This window comes from Loxodonta africana, chromosome 5 (assembly GCF_030014295.1).
Source record: "Loxodonta africana isolate mLoxAfr1 chromosome 5, mLoxAfr1.hap2, whole genome shotgun sequence".
NCBI lineage: Eukaryota > Metazoa > Chordata > Mammalia > Proboscidea > Elephantidae > Loxodonta > Loxodonta africana.
The window spans coordinates 157,525,551-157,550,084 of record NC_087346.1 but is presented as its reverse complement, the minus strand read 5'-3'; the positions used below and the strand labels follow the sequence as shown (position 1 = coordinate 157,550,084).

Here is a 24,534-nt window from a genome sequence, read left to right as displayed (position 1 = left end):
GTTGTATACCAGTCCAGTTGTGAGGATTTTCATTTTCTTCACATTCAGGCATAATCCATACCGTAGTCTTTTACCTTTTATCAGTAAGTGCTTCAAGTTTACTTTGTCATCACACAGCAAGATTGTATCATCTGCATTTCTCAGATTGTTATTCAGTCTTCTTCCAATCCCGATGTCACATTCTTGTTCATATAGTCCAGCTTTTTGGATTATTTGCTCAGCATACAGATTGGATAAGTAAGGTGAAGGGATACAACTCTGACTCACACATTTTCCAATTTTAAACCACACAGTATCCCCTTGTTCTGTTCAAACGTCTGCCTTTTGATCCATGTACAAGTTCCACATGAGTACAATTAACTGTTCTGGAATTACCATTCTTTATAATATCATTCATATTTTGTTATGATCCACACAGTCAAATGGCTTTGCAAACTGAATAAAACACAGGTAAACATCTTTCTGGTATACTCTGCTTTTGGCCAAGACCCATCTGACATCAGCAGTGATATCCTTCATTCCATGTCCTCTTCTGAATCCAGCTTGAATCTCTGGCAGTTCCTTGATGATGTATGGCTACATTTGCTTTTTAATTCTCTTCAGCAAAATTTTGCTAACATTTGATATTCATGATATTGTTCAATAATTTCTGCATTCCTTGGATTGCCTTCTCTGAGATGGTCACAAATACGGATCCCTTCCAGTCGGATGGCCAGGAGCTGTCTTCCAATTTTCTTGACATAGACGAGTGTCCTAGGCTGGGTTCTCTAGAAAAGCAAAACCAGTAAAGCGTATAAATATATATGTAGAGAGAGAGACTTACATGAAGGAAATGGCTCACATGGGTGTAGAAGCTGGAACATCCCAAGTCCATGGGTCAGGATAGAGGCTTCTCCTGATTCATGTAGCCACAGGGGCTGGTAAACCCAAGATCAGCAGGTCGGGCAGCACTTGCTCACAGGCTGTGAAGATTGATGAATCCCAAGATCAGCAGGCAAGACCAGAGGTAAGCTTCTAGCTCAAGTCCCAAGAACCAAAGGTCAGAACAACAGGAGCCAGCTGCTGGATCCAGAAGGAGCAAAAGGCCCCCTGAGCACTGCCAGAACATCTGCCCATGCCCAGTGCAGGTCACACACCCAAGGAAACTCCTCTTCAACCAATTGATTACTTACAGCAGATCCCATCATGGGGATGATCGCATATGTAGAGTCGACCTTAATGATGTGGATGGAGTCAAGCTTTCTGGGCCTTCATCTGCTGATGTGGCATAATTGAAGAAGAATAAACAGTGGCAAACATCCATTAATAATTGTTTTTTTTATTTTCTTTTCATCTCTTTCATTGTCGTTTATTTTGTGTATGCTGAGTATGTTTTTCTTCTTTTTTGTTTTAATGTGTAAGATTGTTAGTTTCCTTTGTGGTTACCTTAAGATTTACTTCTATTTTTTAAGTTTACATCAACTCTTTATTTCTTGATATCACCTTAACTTCCTCTTCATACGAAAGTTCTGTAAGTACATTGATTATTCCTTCTTTTTTATTTTAATGTTGTCATTTTTTACATATTGATATCTCTGTTTCCCTATTTTCAGGGTTTTAGCTTTGATTTATTTTTGTGACTTCCCTATCTGGGTTGATACATGGTTGTTCTGTCCTGTGTTCTAGTCTTGAGTTGTTATCTAATAGTATTGATTCTCTAGCTGGAGGACTCCCTTTAGTATTTCTTGTAGTATTGGTTTGGTTTTTACAAATTCCCTTAACTTCTGTTTATCTGAAAATGCCCTAACTTCACCATCATATTTGAGAGACAGTCTTGTTGGATATATAATTCTTGGCTGGCAATTTTTTTCCTTCAAGGCTTTAGGTATATCACCCCATTGCCTTCTTGCCTGCATGGTTTCTGCTGACTGGTCAGAGCTTAGTCTTATTCACTGTCCTTTGTAGGTGACTTTTCATTTATCCCTGTTGTTGTTGTTGTTAGGTGCCGTCGAGTCAGTTCTTACTCATAGCGAATCTATGCACAACAGAAGGAAACACTGCCTGGTCCTGCACCATCCTTACAATCGTTGTTATGCTTGAGCTCATTGTTGCAGCCACTGTGTCAATCCACCTTGTTGAGGGTCTTCCACTTTTCTGCTGACCCTGTACTCTGCCAAGCATGATGTCCTTCTCCAGGGACTGATCCCTCCTGACAACATGTCCAAAGTATGTAAGACGAGTCTCGCCATCTTTGCTTCTAAGGTGCATCCTGGTTGTACTTCTTCCAAGACAGATTTGTTCGTTCTTATGGTATATTCAATATTCTTCGCCAACACCACAATTCAAAAGCGTCAACTGTTCTTCAGTCTTCCTTATTCATTGTCCAGCTTTCACATGCGTATGATGCAATTGAAAATACCATGGCTTGGGTCAGGCGCACCTTAGTCTTCAGGGTGACATCTTTGCTCTTCAACACTTTAAAGAGGTCCTTTGCAGCAGATTTGCCCAATGCAATGCGTCTTTTGATAATTCTTGACTGCTGCTTCCATGGGTGTTGATGGTGGATCCAAGTAAAATGAAATCCTTGACAACTTCGATCTTTTCTCCGTTTATCATGATGTTGCTCATTGGTCCAGTTGTGAGAATTTTTGTTTTCTTTATGTTGAGGTGCAGTCCATACTGAAGGCTGTGGTCTTTGATCGTCATTAGTAAGTACTTCAAGTCCTCTTCACTTTCAGCAAGCAAGGTTGTGTTATCTGTATAACGCAGGTTGCTAATGAGTCTTCCTCCAGTCCTCATGCCCCGTTCTTCATATGGTCCAGCTTCTCGGATTATTTGTTCAGCATACAGATTAAATAAGTACAGTGAAAGAATACAACCCTGACGCACACCTTTCCTGACTTTAAACCAATCAGTATCCCCTTGTTCTGTCCAAACAACTGCCTCTTGATCTATGTAAAGGTTCCTCATGAGCACCATTAAGTGTTCTGAAATTCCCATTCTTCTCAGTGTTATCCATAGTTTGTTATGATCCACACAGTCGAATGCGTTTGCATAGTCAGTAAAACACAGGTAAACATCCTTCCGGTATTCTCTGCTTTCAGCAACGATATCCCTGGTTCCACATCCTCTTCTGAAACCAGCCTGAATTTCTAGCAGTTCCCTGTCGATATACTGCTGCAACCGTTTTTGAATGATCTTTAGCAAAATTTTCCTTGCGTGTGATATTAATGATATTGTTCTATAATTTCCACATCCGTTTGGATTACCTTTTTTGGGAATAGGCATAAATATGGATCTCTTCCAGTCAGTTGGCCAGGAAGCTGTCTTCCATATTTCTTGGCATAGACAAGTGAACCCCTCCAGTGCTGCATCTGTTTGTTGAAACATCTCAATTGATATTCCATCAATTCCTGGAGCCTTGTTTTTCACCAATGCCTTCAGAGCAGCTTGGACTTCTTCCTTCAGTACCATTGGTTCCTGATCATATACCACCTCTTGAAATGGTTGAACATCGACTGATTCTTTTTGGTGTAATGACTTTGTACATTCCTTCCATCTTCTTTTGATTCTTCCTGCCTCGTTTAATATTTTCCCCATGGAATCCTTCACTACTGCAACTCGAGGCTTGAATTTTTTCTTCAGTTTTTTCAGCTTGAGAAACACCGAGCGTGTTCTTTCCTTTTGGTTTTCCATTTCCAGCTCTTTGCACATGTCATTATAATACTTTACTTTGTCTTCTCAAGAGGCCCTTTGAAATCTTCTGTTCAGTTCTTTTACTTCATCAATTCTTCCTTTTGCTTTAGCTGCTTGACGCTCAAGAGCAAGTTTCAGAGTCTCCTCTGACATCCATCTTGGTCTTTTCTTTCTTTCCTGTCTTTTCAGTGACCTCTTGCTATCTTCATGGATGATGCCCTTGATGTCATTCCACAACTCGTCTGGTCTGCGATCGCTAGTGTTCAATGCGCCAAATCTATTCTTGAGATTGTCTCTAAATTCAGGTGGGATATACTCAAGGTCATATTTTGGCTCTCATGGACTTGTTCTGATTTTCTTCAGTTTCAGCTTGAACTTGCATATGAGCAATTGATGGTCTGTTCCACAGTCGGCCCCTGGCCTTGTTCTGACTGATGATATTGAGCTTTTCCATCGTCTCTTTCCACAGATGTAGTCAATTTGATTTCTGTGTGTTCTATCTGGCGAGGTCCATGTGTATAGTCGCCATTTATGTTGGTGAAAGAAGGTGTTTGCAACGAAGAAGTCGTTCGTCTTGCAAAATTCTATCTTTCGATCTCCGGCATTGTTTCTATCACTGAGGCCATATTTTCCAACTACTGATTCTTCTTCTCTGTTTCCAACTTTCGCGTTCCAATTGCCAGTAATTATCAATGCATGTTGATTGCGTGTTCGATCGATTTCAGACTGTAGCAGCTGATAAAAATCTTCTATTTCTGCATCTTTGGCCCTAGTGGTTGGTGCATAAATTTGAATAATAGTCGTGTTAACTGGTCTTCCTTGTAGGTGTATGGATATTATCCTATCACTGACAGTGTTGTACTTCAGGATGGATCTTGAAATGTTCTTTTTGATGATGAATGCAACACCATTCCTCTTCGAGTTGTCATTCCCAGCATAGCAGACTATATGATTGTCTGATTCAAAATGGCCAATACCAGTCCATTTCAGCTCACTAATGCCTAGGATATCAATGTTTATGCGTTCCATTTCATTTTTGATGATTTCCAATTTTCCTAGATTCATACTTCGTACATTCCAGGTTCTGATTATTAATGGATATTTTAGCTGTTTCTTCTCATTTTGAGTTGTGCTGCATCAACAAATGAAGGTTCCAAAAGCTTTACTCCATCCACGTCATTAAGGTCGACTCTACTTTGAGGAGGCAGCTCTTCCCCAGTCATCTTTTGAGTGCCTTCCAACCTGGGGGGCTCATCTTCCAGCACTATATCAGACAATGTTCTGCTAATATTCATAGGGTTTCACTGGCTAATGCTTTTCAAAGTAGACTGCTGTGTCCTTCTTCCTAGTCTGTCTTAGTCTGGAAGTTCAGCTGAAACCTGTCCTCCATGGGTGACCCCGCTTGTTTCTGAATACCGGTGGCATAGCTTCCAGCATCACAGCAACACCCAAGCCCCCACAGTACGACAAACTGACAGACACGTGGGGGTCTTTTATCCCTAGCTGCTCTTAAAATTCTCTCTTTATCTTCGGTTTTGGCAAATTTGATTATATATGTCTTTATGACTTTCTTTTCGGACCTACTCTGTGTAGGGTTTGATAAGCTTCTTGGGTAGATATCTTCTCATCTTTCATGATATCAGGGAGGTTTTCTAACAAGAAATCTTCAGCAATTCTCTCTGTATTTTCTGTTATGCACCCCTCGCCCATTCTGGTACTCCAGTCACTCGTAGGTTATTCTTCCTGATAGAAAGAGTCCCACATAATTCTTACGATTTCTTCATTTAAAAAAAATTTTTTTATCTAATTTTTCCTCAAATAAATTGGTATCAATCTCATTAATTCTGACTTCCATTGCCTCACTTCTGCTCCTATGACTTTTTATTGAGTTGCCTAATTCTGAAATTTTATTGTTAATCTTTTGAATTTCTATTTGCTCTCTTTGGATTCTTTTTGGTTTTTGATCATTTCACTGTGTTGCTGCTATTGTTGTTGAAGTTTTTTGATGAACAGAGTCATCCTCTAGCCAAACTTCCCAAAATGAAAACATAAGTAGGAGAAAAATAGAACCCAAAGCAATAACAAAACAGAGAGTTGAGTGATAAACAAGAAAAAAAATTTTTTTTTAATAAAAGGAACACTTGCTTATGGTAAAAATTCAAACAGTACAGAAGGGTATAGGTGGAAAATAAAATCTCTATTTTCACCCCTTCAATCGCGCCTCAACTCTGGCCGTACTAGCCAGAGGTAACTTCTCTAAACTACAGGAAACTTTATTTGTTGCTTTAACATTGCAAGTGATTATATCCATTTGTTGAAGGAAAAATAGAATTTAGAAAATTCCCAGAGGCATCTAAATTACTAAAAGATAATGAACATGGTAAAGAATTGAGTGCTTTCCTAGATGCTGACCAAATAAAGATATCAATCAAAGAAAGTCCCCAAAGGAAGTCCAGATGATCGCGCAATTGAACTTTTATTGTGCTTTAAGTGAAAGTTTACAGTTCAAGTTAGTTTCTCATACAAAAACTTATACACACTTTGTTATGTGACCCTGGTTGATTTCCCTGTAAAGTGACAGCATACTCCTCCATTCCACCCTGGATTTTCCGTGTTTCTCTATGGATTCTTGCAACCTGTTAAATTTGTCATTTTTCTCTTGTATAACCTTATTAATTTCCTCTACTTCTTTGTCTGTATGGTCCTTGGCTTGGTCTGCATTTTGCCTGATCTCCTTCCTGATCTCTTGAAGAGCTCTGTATATTAATCTTTTGAATTAAAATTACCTCTGGTAATTCCAAGACAGTCTCTTCCTCTGGGAGGTTTCCTGGCTTTTTGTTTAGTTGCTTGCTGAAGCCATCATGTGATTTGGTATTGACTGTTGTTTCCAAGTCTTCAGTAAGTTATTATATTTATTTATTTTATATTTGCTTACTGTGTCCTAGCTTCTTATTTTGTTTTAGTATGCTGGAATAGGCTGGTTGTGTGAACTACTTTGATTATTGGCGCCTTTGAAGCTCTCACATCCTGTCACCAGGTAGTTAGAGCTGTTGCTAGGTGTGTGAGCCCAGGAGTCTGTTTACTTTTCTTGTGTGGTGCAGGCTCTCACCTACAGTCCTATATGGGTAGGGCTACATAGGGGTGACTGGAGCAGGCAGAGGTATCTGGCTGCATTAGGGGGTTATGTGCTGCACAACATAGGGGGCTGATGGCTGTCCCTGAGTGCCTGGGTGGAAGCTGTGTTCCTGTTCCCTAGAGTGCAGAGGTGGGTGGGTTTTGCAGCCAGACTTTGGGCACCCAGTGCCGTCAACTGTAAGGACTAGGAGGCACATCTTATTCTCAGACCCCTGTAGTGAGTGGCCAGGTGGAGTGGGTAGAGCCACCAGTCCTCAGGCCCCTGATGTGCATAGGTGAGGACCCCACTTAATGGGCAGGATGGCGTCAAATGTCACAAACCTGTGACTCCCACTTAGCTGTTGCAGTTGGAAATGTTTCTTTTTTTTCTCCCTGTTGTTCTTTTTTATTATTATTATTGTACTTTAGATGAAGGTTTACAGAGCAAATTAGTTTCTCATCAAACAATTAATACACATATTGTTTTTGTGACATTGACTGCCAACCCCAGCACATGTCAACACTCTCCCTTTCTCAACCTTAGGTTCCCCATTACCAGCTTTCCTGTCCCTTCCTGCCTTCTCTTCCTTGTCCTAGCCTCGTGTGCCCATTTAGTCTCATTTTGTTTTATGGGCCTGTCTAATCTTTGGTTGAAAGGTGAGCCTTAGGAGTGACTTCAGTACTGAGTTCAAAGGGTGTTCAAGGGCCACACCCTCAGGATTTCTCCAGTCACTGTCACACCAGTAAGCCTGGTCTTTTTTTGTGAGTTATAATTTTGTTCTACATTTTTCTCCAGCTCTGTATGGGACCCTTTATTGTGATTCCTGTCAGAGCAGCACCCATGTTTTCTTTTTTCTTTTTCAAATAGCTATCCAATTGTCCCAGCACCATTTCTTAAAAAGTTCATCTTTGTCCCAGTGATTGAAGAAAACGTTTTTATTAATTATATTTCTGTATGTAGCTGAATGTTGTCTGAACTTTCTTCTCTCTTCCACTGGCCTGTCTATTTGTGTGACAGTACCACACTGTTGTAATTATAGAGGATTTGTAGTATGATTTAGTATCTGGGAGACCTGATCCCCCTCCATATCCCTTCTGTTTCAGTTTTCTTACCTTTTCTTACGCATTTATTGTTCCATATGAACTTTAGCATTACCTTGTCCAGTTCCATAAAAAATCTTGTTGTTATTTTTATTGAGATCACATTAAATTCACACGTTAGGCATAGCTAACACTTAACAATGTTGAGATGTTTCCATCAAGAACAAGGAATGCCTTTCCATTTGATCAAGTTTACTTTCGTTTCTTTCAGGAGTGTTTTCAAGTTTTCCTCATATAGGCTTTCCACACTTGTTAAGTTTACTCCTATTTCATCTTTTTGTTGTTGATGTTTTAAAGGTTGTTGATATTTAAATAGAGTTTTATCTTCCATCGTGTGTTCATACTCCTACTGTTATTATTTGTGTATCGATTTGTTGTGTTTTTATTTTCTGCTACCTTACTGAATTCTTTCACCATTGTTTCTCTAGGAGTTTCCAGAAACACTACGATGTCACCTGCTGCTAGCGATAGTTTTATTTTTTTCTTTTCAATTCTTATGCCTCTAATTATTTTTTCTTATATAATTGCATTGGCTAAAAAAAAAAAATACTACTAGAACAGTTTAAATAGTATTGGAAGTGGTGGGCATCCTTGTCTTGTTCCTTACCTTAGTAAGAATCCCTCTGGCATTTCTGCATTTGATTGGCTAAGATGTTAGCTTTAGAATAGAAGTGTATTATTTTATCATTTTAAGAAAGCATTCAGGTATACCTATTTTCTCAGAAGTTTTTATTAGGAATAGGTATAGAATTTTATCATAGATTTTTTCAGAATATATAAATATAATTATGTAATTTTCTCCTATTAATGTGATATAAATATAATTATATAGTTTTCTCCAATTAATATGATAATTTATATTAATAGGTTTCTAACATTGTTTTTTTTTTTTTTTAAACATTGAGTTAGCCTTGCTTTCCTGGTATAAACCCCACTTGGTTGTGCAGTATTATTTTCTTAATGTAGTATTGAATAGTGGTTAAGAGCTCAGCTGCTAACCAAATGTCAGCAGTTCAAATCCACCAGCCGCTCCTTGGAAACCCTGTGGGGCAGTTCTACTCTGTCCTGTAGGGTCGCTATGAGTCGGAATCGACTCTACACCACCCAGCAACAAGTGTTGAAGTCAGTTTGGTAACATTCAGGATTTTTACATCAATACTTACAAGTGTTATTGGTTTGTAATTTTTTATTATAGTCTTTTTGTCATGTTTAGGTATAAGTGTTATGCTTGCTTTATAAAAGAAATTTGAAAGTTCTTCATTTTACATGCTCTGAAATAATTTATACAGCATTGAGACTCCGTGATCTCTAAAGGTTTGGTTGAGTTCCTCTAAGCCTGGTGTTTTTTTGAGAGATATTTCTTCAGCAGTTTTCTCTATTTCTTCTGTGGACATTGGTCTGTTTAATTTTCTGTCTCTACTGGAGTCAATTTTGATAAACTGTATATTTGTAAAAGATTGTTTATTTCATCTAAGTTTTCTTATTTACTCAGATTTGTATAAAATGACTTAAGTTTTTTTACTAACTCCATATCAATAGCTATTTTTCCTTATTATTTATTATTTTCCATATTTGTGCTTTCTCAAATTAGCTCATGGTTTGTCTATTTTTTTTACAAGAATCATGATTTTTATTTATTAATTTGATCTACTGTTTTTCTGTTGTCTACCACAGTAATTTCTGCTTCTGTCTTTATTCTACCTTTATTATTTCTTTCCTTGTACATTCTTTTGATTTGCTTTGTTTTTTTTTTCTTGCTTTTTGAATTAAAACTTACTTCATTTACTTTCATTCTCTCATTTTTAATAATAAAGGAGTTTAGAGGTATGAAAAATCACCACTGCTTTAAGTGCAATTCACTGGTTCTTATATATGGCATTTTCATTAGAAATTCTATAATTTCTGTTTGTTCCACCCTGGAGGACCAGTTGTCCACGTGAGCCAGATGCTGCGTATTCCTAATGCACCCCTACCTCTGTGACAGGCCCCACCTGAAACAGTTGAGAAACTCCAGGGACAGAACTCTGGTTGGGGTGGTGCACAGGATTGGACTCTCATGTCCATCTCTGTAAATAAGCGCTGATTGCACCTGATGACATGCCATCTTTCCGTGCAGGAAGGACATTCCCATGGAGCACGTGAAACACGCAGACAGAGAGCAGACCAAGAAGGTGGTGTACTCGGTGATCTATGGAGCAGGTAGGGCTGTAGCCACAGAGGTAAAGTCCCAGTGCAGTCTGTCAGCCAGGTGAAAGTGGGCCCTGTGCATCCCTGTAGCGGTGCTTTATTCAGGGAAGTCCCTTCCCAGGCTGTGGGACATACCTTGTAAGTCTCTTTATGGTATTTACACAGACACTTGAGGATGTTGTGATACACCAGGCACCAGTCAGACCACCTGACATGTATGAATGCTCTCAGTCCTCATGGCCCCCTCTTCAGATGAGAAATGGGGATGCAAGGACCTTAGATGTCTTAGCAAGACAGCCTCGCTTTCTCTCCTCCTCCTTCTCCTACCTTTCCTCCTCCCCTACTCCTCTCCTTCCCCCTTCTTCTTCTTTTGCCCCTCTTCCCCCTCATCTCCCTCCCCCTCCTCCTCTGTCCAAAGGCAAAACAGGTCTTCCACTCTCCCTCCTCCTCCTCTCCTTTTGGCTCCCTAACCATGGGCTATCAGGGCTTTTTAAATTATTTTCTTCCAGTAGGTCATGCTGAATCCATGTGGCCTCATTTTTCTTAAGGAAAGCAAGGGAGAGAGCCAGGAGAGGCTGTTGGCCAGCCAGCCCCTCCTTAAGGAGAGGTTCATTCAGTTGCCTGGCCAGGCCTGTGCAGGCCCCCTGCTCCCTTTGATTGGGTTTTCTTTTGCAAAGACCCTGAGAAGATAATTCATCTTTCTGCCATGGAAATTCTTTGTTTATTCAAGGAGAGACAGCAAAACTGAACACACTTCCAGTAAAAGAATAACTGGGAAAATGCATAGTCAATTATCCGTAAGAGCTACCTTGTAGTTCCCCAGTGTGAATGCGGCTGCATCTGACATGCTTCCAAAGTAGCCTCTTGCAACCAAAAGAGACCTACATAAATGGAAAAACATACCATGCTCATGGATGGGTGGACTCAACATTGTGAAATTGCCAGTTCACAATGCAGTCGTGATCCAAATACCAACAGCATTCTTTAATGAGATAAACAAACTAATCATTAACTTTATATGAAAAAGAAAGAGGCCCCAGATAAGTAAAGCATTATTGAAGAAGAAAAACAAAGTAGGAGTCCTTGGCACACTACCCGACCTCAGGAACTACTATACAGCTGTGGTAGTCAAAACAACCTGGTACTGGTACAACGACAGATACATTGACCAGCAGAACAGAATCAAGAACCCAGATATAAATTCATCTACCTACAGCTACCTGATCTTTGACAAAGGCCTAAACTCCATTAATTGGGGAAAAGACAAGTCTTTTCAACAAATAGTGCTGGCAAAACTGGATATCCATCTATAAAAAAATGAAACAGGACTCATACTTCACACCATATGCAAAAACTGATTCAAAATAGATCAAAGACCTATATATAAAATCACAAAATATAAATATCATGGAAGAAAAAACACGGTCAACCCTAGGGGCCCTAATACACGGCATAAACAGAATATTAACCATAATTAACAACAAACACCAGAAGGCAAAATGGGTAAATGGAATCTTCTAAAAATTAAACACTTATGCTCATCAAAAGACTTCACCAAAAGAGTAAAAGAGAACCTACAGCCTGGGAAAAAAAAAATGGCTATGACATATCCGACAAAGCTCTGATCTGTAAACTCTATAGGAAAATTCAGTACCTTTACAATAAAAAGACAAATAATCCAATTAAAAAGTGGGAAAAGGAAAAGAACAGACACTTCACCAAGGAAGACATTCAAGTGACTAACAGACACATGAGGAAATGCTCGAGATCACTAGCCATTAGAGAAATGCAAATCAAAACTACAATGAGTTAACCATCTCATCCCGACATTACTGGCACGAATCAAAAAAGCAGAAAATAACAAATGTTGGAGAGGCTGCGGGGATATTGGAAATATTACACACTCCTGGTGGGAATACAAAATGGTACATTTGGAAAACAATATGGTGCTTCCTTAAAAAGCTAGAAATAGAAATCCCATATGATCCAGCAATCCCACTCCCAGGAATATATCCTAGAGAAATAAGAGCCATCACATGAGTAAACATAGGCACACCCACGTTCATTGCAGCATTATTCACAATAGCAAAAAGACGGAAACAATCTGATGTCCGTCAACAGATGAATGGATAAACAAACATGGTGCGTACACACAGTGGAATACTACACAATGACAAAGAACGATGATGGATCAGTGAAACCTCTCACAACATGGATGAATCTGGAGGGCATTATGCTGAGTGAAATAAGGCAATCACAAAAGGACAAATGCCATATGAGACCACTATTATAAAAACACATGAAAATGTTTCCACACAGAAACAATCTTTGATGGTTACAAGGAAGGGGAGGGCTGGTGAGGGAGGGGTGGAGAGGGAAAAACACTAACTAGGTAGTGGATAAGTACTAACTCTGGCAAAGGGTAAGACAGTAGTACGCAATACTGGGGAAATCAGCAACATGAGTAGGGCAAAGCAATAGAAGCTTCACAGACACATCCAAATGCCCTGTGGGACCAAGAGCTACTGGGCTGAGGGCTGGGAACCATGGTCTCGGGGGACACCTAGCTCAATTGACATAACAGTCTATAAAGAAAATGTTCTACATCCGACTGTGGTGAGTGTAACATCTGGGGTCTTAAAAGCCGCAAGGGGCAACCTAAGATACATCTACTGGTCCCATTCTGGCTGGAGCAAAGGAGAAAACCAAAGACACAAGGGAAAGATTAGTCAAAAAAGACTAATGGACCACAACTAACCACAACCTCCACCGGACTGAGCCCAGAACAACTAGATGATGCATGGTTACAACCACTGACTGCTCTGGCAGAGATCATAATAGAGGGTCCCAGAAAGAGTGGGAGAAAAATGTAGGACAAAATTCAAATTAAAAAAAAAAAAGGCCTGGCTTGCTGGTCTGACAGAGACTGGAGAAACCCCGAGAGTATGGCCACAGACACCCTTTTAACTCAGTACTGAAGTCACTTCTGAGGTTCACCCTTCAGCCAAAGATTAGACAGGTCTTACAGGGCCAACAATAACACGTGAGGAATGTGCTTCAAAATTCAATGATGTATAGGAGACTAATGGGCACACCAGCCTAAAAGCAAAGACAAAAAGGCAGCAAGGGACAGGAAAACTAGACGAATGGAAACAGGGAACCTGGGGTGGAGAAGGGGAGAGTGTTGACACATTGCAGGGTTGGCAACCAATGTCACAAAACAATTTATGTATTAAGTATTTAATGAGAAACAAATTTGCCCTATAAACTTTCACCTAAAAGACAATAAAAGAACATATTAAAAAAGCAGCCTCTTGCCCTGGTAAATGCACTGTTTACAATAGATCAAGAACCCACCTCAAACCGGCCAGACAGGTGCCCACCTCAGGGTTTTTGCACCAGCTCTTCCCTCTGCTGGACACCTCACCTCCCATGTCCGCTTCACTCCCCTCTTCACCACTCAGATCTTTGCTCAAGTGTTCCTTTCTCAGCCTTCCTTGACCAGTGTGTTAGTTATCCATTGCTGTGTACACATTACCACAAACTTGGCAACTTAAAACACACACATTTGTAATCTCACAGTTTCTGTGGGTCACGAGTCTGGGCACAGCTTAGCTGGTCCTCAGCAAGGCTGCAATCCAGGTGTCAGCTGGGGCTGCAGTCTCACCTGAGACTTGACTGGGGAAGGATCTGCTCTCGTCAGCAGGCTTCAGTTATTCACTGGCATCAGCCAGAGGCTGCCCTCAGCAATTTGCCACCTGAGCCTCCTAACATAGGCAGTCTCTAGCATGACACCTTCCTTCTTCAAAGCCAGTGAGGAAGGGAGAGATGCCAGCAAGACAAGATGGGCATGGCTATCTTATGTAATGTAATCACATAATCACATACATCTGTCACCTTTGCCATATTCTATTAGAAGCCAGTCACAGCTCCTGCCCACACTCAAGGTGAGGGGTCACACCAAGAGGCAGAGAACATGGGGCCACTTTAGAGTCTGTCTGCCACAGCCACCCTATTACAGTGTGGTCTTCCCCACTCCGCCCCCACAGCACTCTGTCACCTCTGCTGCCTCGTTTCCTCCACAGCACTTACTCTCGGGGACGCACTGCGTACTGGCTCCTGTCAGCACACTCTCCGTCTCCCCACTAGAGCATAAGCCCCTCGAGGCAGGGATTCTGCTCTCTTTTGCTTGGTGCCTGGCACAGAGGAGGCACGCAGTAAATATTTGTTGAACAAATTAATGAACTTGGTAGTCCTATCACTCAACTTTTGAAAACATGTTCATTAAGTACAGTTTTTGGAAAATAGACTAAGACTTTGTTTTGAAGAACCAAAATCAGTGGGCAATCGTAGTTTGACACTGGATGGATTCTTCTGAGCTATTTGGCCCATTTTATCCTCTCTGCCCCTTCCCTGCTGTGCCCCAGAACTTTCCTGGGGCCTGTGTCTTGGGAAGAAGGCAGCTTTCTGCCAAATCGTGTTAGATCTCCATGCCTGCGTCCCTGCTTCGGGGCCGTGTATCCCAGACACACCATCCACAAGAAGAACATCGCTTCTCTTTCTGGGCCAGGCAGTCCGGGCTCAAGTCCCAACTCTGTCACCTCCTGGACCTCATACAAGCTCCCCCACCTCTGTGCCTCAGTCTCCTCACTAGTAAATGCGATGATAGGAATACCTCTCTCATAGGGCTGTTGGAGCACACCAGGAGTGCCATGAATGCTCGTCTTTATCACCCAGCACCAAGCCTGGGCCCTGCTTCAGTGGCGTAGTAGTTCAGTAAATGTTTTCCAAGTGAGTGAGCAGCTTCTGTGTGTCTTCTGTGGCACCTACCACCCAGCTGGGGATGGTTGACTCTAACCTAGCGGGGAGAAAGGGAAGGACAGGTGTGCTGAGCGCCTGCTGGCTGTCGGCCCTGCCCCACAAGGCACAGTAGGATGGTGGGGTGCCCCTCCCCACTGCTGCCCTGATGCATGCAGAGAAACTTGGTGTTCACTTCTGTCAGTTTGGCACCTTTGGGGGGCAATAACCTTACTGGTCGGGAGAGAAGAAAAAGCTGCACTTTGTAAATAAGCAGTGAGTCATTAGCCGTGATGTTTGTGAAAGGGGTAATTTGGCTGCTTTTAGCCCTGACAGTGACACAGAGGTTCCCACCCTGCGCCTTCTTCTCTGTTGTTCCCATTGTTCCCATCCAGTGTGACAGCCGAAATTACCATGTGTCTGCTGGTGTGGCCACTCAGAGCTGCAGCTCTGTTCCCTGGTGCTTGAAACCAGAGCCCCGTCAGTACCGGATGAGCCAGGACTGCGTCTCCAGGCTGCCTTGGGCCCCTCGGGAAATCCAGTAGCAGGGCTTTGGGCCAGCCCGTTTTCAATGGATTGCAGCGATGTTTTCACATAAATGTACCCTGGGGAGCCTGGGAGCTGGTGATGTACAGGCTAGGGGCCCATGGGCCGGAAGGATGGCTGGGGCCCTTCAAGCAGTACATTGGCATGATGGCAGTGAGGAGTCATGGAGGCAGGAGGGAAGCAGCAGGACTGTGAAATAAGTAGAGAGGTTGCTCAGAAGGGGGCCACATGTGCCCACTTGCTCCCCCAGCCATGGGGCAGGCCCCGCCACATCACCCTCAGACTCACCCTGTGTTTAGGAACTGACAGGCCTCTGCGGCTGTCTCCGCCACAAAAGCAGGGGACACAGGGACCTTGACCCAAGGGCTGGCTAATCAGCCCACTGCTCCTACTTCAGTCAACTGAACTCTGCATCTGCCAAGAGCATCCCCCACCCACCATGCTGCTCACAGCCACCTGTGAGCCTGCTGAGGACCCGCCTTCTCCATCTTTTCCGGAGCTCCTCTCGCTCTTACAGTCAGTTTACGCTCAATTATTCTCTGACGTTTGTTAAGCTTGCCTCCATATCCAGTCATCATTTGATCGACAAGCATTTATTGAAAAATGGCATGCATACCTGTGCCAGGCTCCGTGCTGGCCCTGGAACACCATGGAGGTGGTACCATTCATGCTCTCAGGACATTCAAATCTGTAAGAGACACAAGCCTGAGATTCTGCCACTGTGTGGTCCGTGCATTATAGACCTGTCCCCAAGGCCCAAGGGTGAGGGAGTCAGGGAAGACTGCCCAGAGGCAGCAACACATGAGCCGAGTTTTGAAAGATAAATACAAGTTAGTCAGGTCTGTTCCAGTACAGATTAGCCTACTGTGTGCCAGCTACTTGCTAGGCCCTAGAGAGATAAGCAAGAGTGAGAAACTGTCAGCAATGTGGCGGGGGGGGGGGGGTGTGGGGAGGTAAAAGATCACTTAGAAAGTTCCGTATTGATGGATAGGAAGACTTAATAGTATCAAGATGTCCTTTCTTCCCAACATGGCTTATAGACTCAATGCAATCCCAACCAAAATCCCAGCAAGTTATTTTATGGATATCCACAAACTGTTCCTGAAGGCCGAAGACCCAGAATAGCTACTTCCTCTGTCACGGTTAGGAGGACCCCACTGCTGTGTCTGCTCGGGAAATGAACTCCCTCTCCCGCGGTTGGGAGGACCCACTATTGCTGTTAGCCAGACTGCATCCACCCCAATTCATTCCAGCAGGATGGCTGCCCCTCTCTTGGCCTCCAGACATCACTGAAGTTCATGCTGGGACCTCTGCCAGCACGGTCATGAGAAAGCCTTCACCACAGGCTTGCCAGGAGAACCAGCAAATGCATCTGCACCTCCCTCCTGTTGCCTCTGCCTCCAAATGTCATTCAAGTGCATATGATTGGCCAAGCCTAAATCACACCCTGAACCCAGCTTCAAGGGAGTCTGGAAATGCAGTTTTCCACTTCCAGCCCCTGTAGTATAGGAAGACACCTAGGAAGGTGGATTGGATGTTGACGCCAATGTCCTATAACCATCAGAGGCCAGGAGTTGGATCACGAGCTTAGCAGATGTCCACCTGAGCGACAGTGAAGGCCTGAATGCAAAGGTGTGAAAGAGACCACCATGGGGCTCTTACCAGGCGGGTGCTGATTGGATGTGGGGGTGAGAGAGCAGCCTGGTGGACAGCCCCAGGTGTTCTGGCTTGAACAGCTGGTGGACAATGGGCAGGCACAGGGCAAGGAGCTTTGAGGGAGCAGCTGGCCCTGGGAGGATGATGGGGAGGTCACTTTGGATAGGCTGAGTTGGAGGTGCCTGAGGCACAAGGAAAGGCAAGTCTGGATAAAAGGAAGGCTACCTGGGCTGAAACCTGAGCCTGGGAAATCCTCAGTGCACACGCTGGGCCAGAAGCAGGGGAGTGGGTGAGTAGGGGGTGAGAGAGTGTCCCACTTGAGAGAGCCAAGCTCATATACACCAGCAGGAAGGCCCGCCTCAAACTCACCTCTCTTCTCACAACAGATGGGGCCACCTGAACCACAAGCCAGCCCTGAAGGGAGCTGGGCCTGGCTGGAAGCAGCACAAGAGGCCAACCTGGAGGGATCCAGCTGAGGTGTCTAGCCTCCATGTGACTCCTTTCTGAGAGCCGATGGAATTTTCCACTAGAGTGCTGTAGCTGAGGGCTGGCAATTGGAATGTCACAAAGAAAGAGTCCTGGATGGATTATTGCAGTAAAATGTAGCAAACACATGATAACTTACTCATGAAGGCATCACACAGTCTTAAATTAAGCACAGAAGCCCTAAAATGGAAGTTGGAGTTTTTGTTTTGTTTCCATTTCCAGGTCAAGGTCCAGAATAGTAGGCAGGCCTAGGCAGAGCAGAAGGGCTAAGGGCTTCAAGAGTCCTCCCTGTTGGTAGAAACTGTAGAGCTCAGGGTCCTGCAGGCTTTGCTGCTCCTCTCAGCCAAGCAGAAAAAGCAACAACTGCCCTTTACTCTCCCAAGACCTGAACAATCCTCTGTCTAGAACCATTGAAGGCATTAGCTGGTGTTATTGATTGAACTCTGTCCCCCCAAAATGTGTGTCAACTTGGCCAGGCCATGATTCCCAGGATTGTGTGATCGTCCACCGTTTTGTCATCAAATGTGATTTTCCTATGTGTTGCAAATCCTACCTCTGTGATGTTGTTGTTGTTAGGTGCCGTCAAGTCAGTTCCAACTCATGGTGACCCTGTGTACAACAGAACTAAACACTGCCCAGTCCTGTGCCATCCTCACAATCGTTACGCTTGAGCCCACTGTTGCAGCCACTGTGTCAATCCATCTCGTTGAGGGTCTTCCTCTTTTCTGCTAACCCTGTACTCGACCAAGCATGATGTCCTTCTCCAGGGACTGGTCCCTCCTGACAACATGTCGAAAGTATGTAAGCCTCAGTTTCGCCATCCTTGCTTCTAAGGAGCATTCTGGTTGTACTTCTTCCAAGACAGATTTGTTCATTCTTTTGGCAGTCCATGGTATATTCAATATTCTTCGCCAACATCGCAATTCAAAGGCGTCGATTCTTCTTGGTCTTCCTTATTTGTTGTCCACCTTTCACATGTATATGATGCAATTGAAAATCCTATGGCTTGGGTCAGGCGCACCTTAGTCTTCAAGGTGACATCTTTGCTTTTCAACACTTCAGAGAGGCCTTTTGCAGCAGATTTGCCCAATGCAACGCATCTTTCGATTTTTTGACTGCTGTTTCCATGGCTGTTGATTGTGAATCCAAGTAAAATGAAATCCTTGACAACTTCCATCTTTTCTCCGTTTATCGTGATGTGGCTTATTGGTCTAGTTGTGAGGATTTTTGTTTTCTTTATGTTGATGTATAATCCATACTGAAGGCTGTGGTCTTTGATCTTCATCAATAAGTGCTTCAAATCCTCTTTAGTTTCAGCAAGCAAGGTTGTGTCATCTGCATAACGCAGGTTGTTAATGAGTTTTCCTCCAATCTTCATGCCCTATTCTTCTCTATATATAATACAGCTTCTCGGATTATTTGCTCAGCATACAGACTGAATAGGTATGGTGAAAGGATACAACCCTGATGCACACCTTTCCTGACTTTAAATAACGCAGTATCCCTTTGTTCTGTCCGAACAGCTGCCTCTTGATCTATGTACAGGTTCTCTCATGAACACAATTAATAAGGCAGAATTAGAAGCAGCTGTGTTAATGAAACAGGATTCAATATACAAGATTAAGTTTCGTCTTAAGTCAATCTCTTTTGAGATAGAGAGAAGCGAGCAGAGAGACAGGGGACCTCCTACCACCAAGGAAGTAGAGCTGGGAGCGGAGCATGTCCTTTGGACCTGGGATCCTACACAGAGACCCTTCTAGAGCAGGGTAAGATTGATGACAAGGACCTTCCTGCAGAGCTGGCAGAGAAAGGCTTCCCCTGGAGCTGACACCCTGTATTCGGACTTCTAGTCTAATAGACTGTGAGAGAATAAACTACGGTTTGTTGAAGCCATCCACTTGTGGTATTTCTTTTATAGCAGCACTAAATAACCAAGACAGCTGGCCTGGACCAGGAATGGCCCAGCTGAAGAAGGGACCAGATCTTTGAGGTTAATTGGTCCTACCCCTCCAGAGGTCTCTGTTCTCCAGTCTTCTCAGACCTCACATCTCCACCCCTTGGGCCATGACTTCTGGACCATGTTGTCTGAAGGTCCCTTGGGTTACCCCTAATATGACCTCAGAGTTGACCCAGTACAGAGGACGGGCAAGCCTACTCCTGGTCTTAGTCATGGCTACCCTGGGAATGCAGCTCTTCAGGCTACTTGTCTTTCTGGGGTCCCCTCCAAAGGTATAGACCCCCAGAGCACAGGGCTTTTCCTATGATCTCTGCTGCCCAGAAAATCTCCCATACCTGTCCTCATAGACCCCTCATTCTCTATTTTAAAGTATTATTCTTTTCTAGAGCACAGTGGAAGGGGATGAGTACATATTAAGTATCAAGTGGGTGATAGGCATTATGCTTAGAACTTCACCTGCCTTGGCTCATTGTGTTCTCCCAATAACCCTTGAGAAAAGGATCATCCTTCCTAATTTACAGATGACGAAATGGAGTTTGTTGCAGGTCAAGTAACTCCCCAAGATCAGGTAGAACCTTCCATGGGTAATAGACAGAACTCAGATCCAGGCCAGTGTGGTCCCAGCTGCTGCACCCAGTCATTTTGTGCCAAAATTCAGGGTGCCATCCCAAGCAGAAACCTTTCTACAGGAAGCTTCATAAGATCACCTGGATCTTTTAGGAACCAAATGTCGTTCTGAACCAAAGGTATTTGTCTTGAAATAAAAATTCTAAGATCAGGCACTCCTGAGTACCGTTTTCTCATAGTTTGGCAATGGAATGTTCTCTTCCTCTTTTCCTCTGTGCCCATCTCCAGCTTTCCACAGTTCTGGAATCAGGTCTCCCACTGGACCAACCAAGAGCAGACACCATGCCTACTCCTTTCACTGCTTCGCTTTTAGCACCTCACAGGCACACAGTCAATATTTTTCAATAAAAGTTTGCCTAATAACCCCCAGTCCAGGTTGACCAACACCTCACACCTCAGTTTTAAAGCCAAAAGTCAAATACCACCGTGACCAATCCAATTCCTGAGAGAAAGCAGTAGAGGAAAATACCACCGGTGTTAATTGTATCTTGATTCACCAACTTATTCAAGAGGACTTTTGTTGGCTCATTTCTGTATGTGGCTGGTCAGCCCTGGAGTCAGAGGCTTTTTGGTACCCTCTGAGTGTGAGTTAGGAGTTGACTCTGATTTGAATTATTTCTGACTCGTACAGGGAAGAAGCGACTTGCTGCTTGCCTTGGAGTTACTGTTCAGGAAGCTGCTCAGTTTTTGGAGAGTTTTTTGCAAAAATACACGAAAATCAAGGACTTTGCCCAAGCAACTATTGCCCAGTGTCACCAGACAGGTAAGCCGGCTATAGCCAAAGCTATTGGCCATTCCCCATCCACTCTTTCTCCTGCTCTGCAGCAGCCAGGTGGTTTCTACTGTTCCTGGGTCTGTTGATGGGTGATTGGACAGATGGGGGATGGCCATGCGGATGGGTGGAGGTTGGGTCACAGTAGATGGTTGATGGGGGCTGCTGAGTGGTTGGTTCAGTGGGTAAGCAACTGGGTGAGTGGTTCTACTCCTGCTGGATAAATAGAACTAGAAAGTGCTGTCCACGAGAAGAGTCTAGCGTGGGCTCTGCTTGAGGTCGACGGCTCCAATGGGCCTCCATGCCTCAATGTATGTTTCAAATATTTAAAAATAATAATAAAGGCATAACTTATAAGTAAATCCTCATCATTCAAGTTTTCTGTATTTACAAATATGCCTACTCACTAAAATTTATTTGTAATCCCAAAATTAATACTCATAGTGCTTTCACTGTCACTTGTGGACATGTGCAGAGTGGCAAAAAATTTGAGTTGGTCAACATGCATATTCCCAACTGAGGTCAGACAAAGTGACATCCTGCCTTCTTGGTGCAGCTCTCATACTGTAAACAAGTGTCCTTTTTGTGGTCTATTTAATACCCCATTTTTCACAATATTGTGCTTTTTGTTGGATTTCACTGTTTAAAATGACCCACCAGCATAGTGCTGAAGTGCTGTCTAGTGTTCCTAAGTGCAAGGGGGCTGTGATGTGTCTTAGGGGGAAAATACAGGTGTTAGATAAGCTTCATTCAGGCATGAGTTACAATGCTATTGGCTATGAGTTCAATGTTAAAGAATCAACAAGAGATACTAAATAAGGTGTCTTTACTGATCAGTTGATAAAAATATTGTAACTAGAGGCTTGCAGGAACCTAACCCTATATTTCCTCTAGGAACAATGGTTCACTGTTTGCTAATGCAGCGTTTGTGGTGACTCTATAGAGTATAATTGCCACAAATAATGAAAATTAATGGAATTTTTTTAAAATAAGAAGTTATTGCCAGAAACAAAGCAAGAGCAAGTGGCTATGAAAATAAAAGTGTTAGGGGAAAAGTCATTAAAATAAAAGACACAATCACGGGACATAATTGAAGATTAAATTAAAGAACTGAAAAAAAAAAAAAAATAGTGCTGAGGAACTCATCCAGAATGCAATGCAGGAAAAAAAAGGTGTAAAACAATAAATAAACCACAAAAACAAAAGCATGTAAGAAACACAGAAGATAGAGTTAGGACCCATCAAAGGAATATAAGAATTTTCAAAAGAAGAGAATGAAAGGACTGGTGGAGTACCAGCACTGGAAGAGATAATAGCTGACTTCTCCAGAACTGAAAAAGACATGAGTCCTCAGATCAGACTATACTCCCAGTTCCAAGCAAGATGATTAAGGTCTAGACATAGTTTAGTGAAGCCATAGAAAATAAACTATAAAAGGACAGTCTTTTCAATTTTTAGAGAAAAAAAGACAGATTGTTTACAAGGGAACAGCAACTAGACTGACAGCTGACTAGTCTTCAGTGCCAAAAGATGCTGGAAGACAATGGAGCCACGTCTTCAAAGTGCTGAGTGAAATCACTGTCAACCTAGAGCCGTATACCAGTCACACGTCAGACCAGAAGGGGTGGAATAAAGGCCTCCTTGGACAGACAGAGCATCAAAGGAAGTTTATACCATCTTGCCCTCACCGAATGATGCGTGTCGGCAGGAAAAGATTGAAGCCAGACGTGAAACAACAGTGAGCACCAAAAAACAAACAAGCTTATTCTTTAAAAAAGCATTAATTTATATGGTTATTGACTATTTAAAACCTAATTTGTGGTTGTGTTTTTTTTTTTTAATTAATGATGAATAATAAAACAATAAAGTAATGGCTATCAGTAAGTAGTCTAAAACATACTAAGGCACCTTTTGCAAAAGATGAGCATATTTAATATCTGTAGGTAGAAAAATACATAGTAACAATAAAATAAAAATATAATCTATGGCTTCCAAATTAGCAGAGAGAAGAAAGAAATAAACAATAGTATTAACCCCACAGGTAGCAGAACAGGGAAAAACAAAAAACAAAGAAAAGAGATTATAAGCAGAAAAACTGTAGAAAGAAGTTCAAATGAATTAATAATCAAAATACATTTAAGTGGATTAAACTTACATATGTGCTTTTTATAAGAGATTACCGTGAAACACAACTACAGTGAGTGGTAGAGCATAATGAGATGGAAAAATATATGCCCTACTTTTTTTTCTTTTTAAGTATTACTAATAGGAGGGAAAATAGAATTTAAGGGAACAGTTAATCCAAGAATATATGTCAATCATAAACTTGTATATGTACCTAAAAATATGGCCTCAAAATATATAAAGCAAAAACTCTCATAATTACAAGAAGAAATTGGCAACCTGCAATCAGGTAGGAGATTTTAACATACCCCTTTCAGAGATTAATAGAAAAAGCAGACAAAAATTAAAAATAAGTATACAGAAATTTTGAACAGCAAAATTAACAAGCTCAAGGTAATAGATGGTAGATTGAGAAATAGATACATGGAAAATATAGATAAAAGCTTGCATCTAAAAATGGAGAATATATATTCTTATGAAAAGCACATAATATATTTATAAAAATTCACCACAATTTGGCCACAAAGGAAACCCAAACGAATTTCAAAAAACATGAATTAAACCAAGTTCTGTGACTACAGTACAATAAAAAAGTAGTTATCTGTCTGTGTAAGTATATCCATCCTTCTACCTACCTATTTGGAAATTTATGGTACTCCTAAATAATTTAGGATTGAAAGAAGAAACTCCAAGAATATTACAAAAATTTTAGCAATAAATGACAGTAAAAGTATCTCATATAAATTGTTGAACATGGCCAAGCTGGCACTTCACTTAGAGGTAAGTGAATATTTTAAAATATTATTTTAAAAAGAAAGAAATATGTAAATATAAATGAGTCATGTTCAACACAAGAAATTTTAAAAAGATCAGTAGAGTAAAAAAGAATAAGGAAGGAAATAGCAAATACATGAGCAGAAGTTAACAAAACAGACAATGAAATAATCAATAATAGATACAGAAAAAGCATTCACAAAACTCAATCACTTGTGATTTAAAAAAACTAGCAAACTAGAAATAGAAGAGAACTTTTTTAACTTGACAAAGGTCATTGATCAAAAACCTGTAATAAGCACCACGCTGTAAAATGACACATTAGAAACATCCCTCAGTAATGTCAGGGACAAGACAAGAATGTCCCCGTCAGTGTTTCTATTCAGTATTGCTCTGAACCTCCACCACCCAATGCAGTAGCAGCTAGCCACATGAAGCTATTTAAATTTTCAGTAATTAAAATTAAATGAAATTAAAAATTTGATTCCTTGGTCACACTAGCCACGTGTCAAGTGCTTAATTGACACATGTGGCTAGTGGCCGCCATATTGGACAGTGGAGACAGAACGTCCCCATCATCACAGACAGTTCTGCTGGGCAGTGCTCTTCTAGATAATGGAATAAAAGAAGAAAAAGAAATAAGAGATATAAGAATGAGAACAAAGGTAGGAGACCTTATCTGTAGATATATTCTACATGGAATGTCCAAGTGAGTCCC

At 41.9% G+C, this 24,534-nt stretch overlaps 1 protein-coding gene across 1 annotated transcript in view; it reads left to right on the top strand.

Annotated features, from left to right (window-relative positions):
- POLN (DNA polymerase nu) overlaps positions 1-24,534 on the top strand; it is a 236,393-nt gene that overhangs the window by 195,993 nt on the left and 15,866 nt on the right. Inside the window, exons 18-19 of the mRNA XM_003411340.3 lie at positions 10,007-10,089; positions 20,778-20,909. Coding sequence (XP_003411388.3) covers positions 10,007-10,089; positions 20,778-20,909 — 215 coding nt within the window. The remainder of the gene's footprint in view (positions 1-10,006; positions 10,090-20,777; positions 20,910-24,534) is intronic.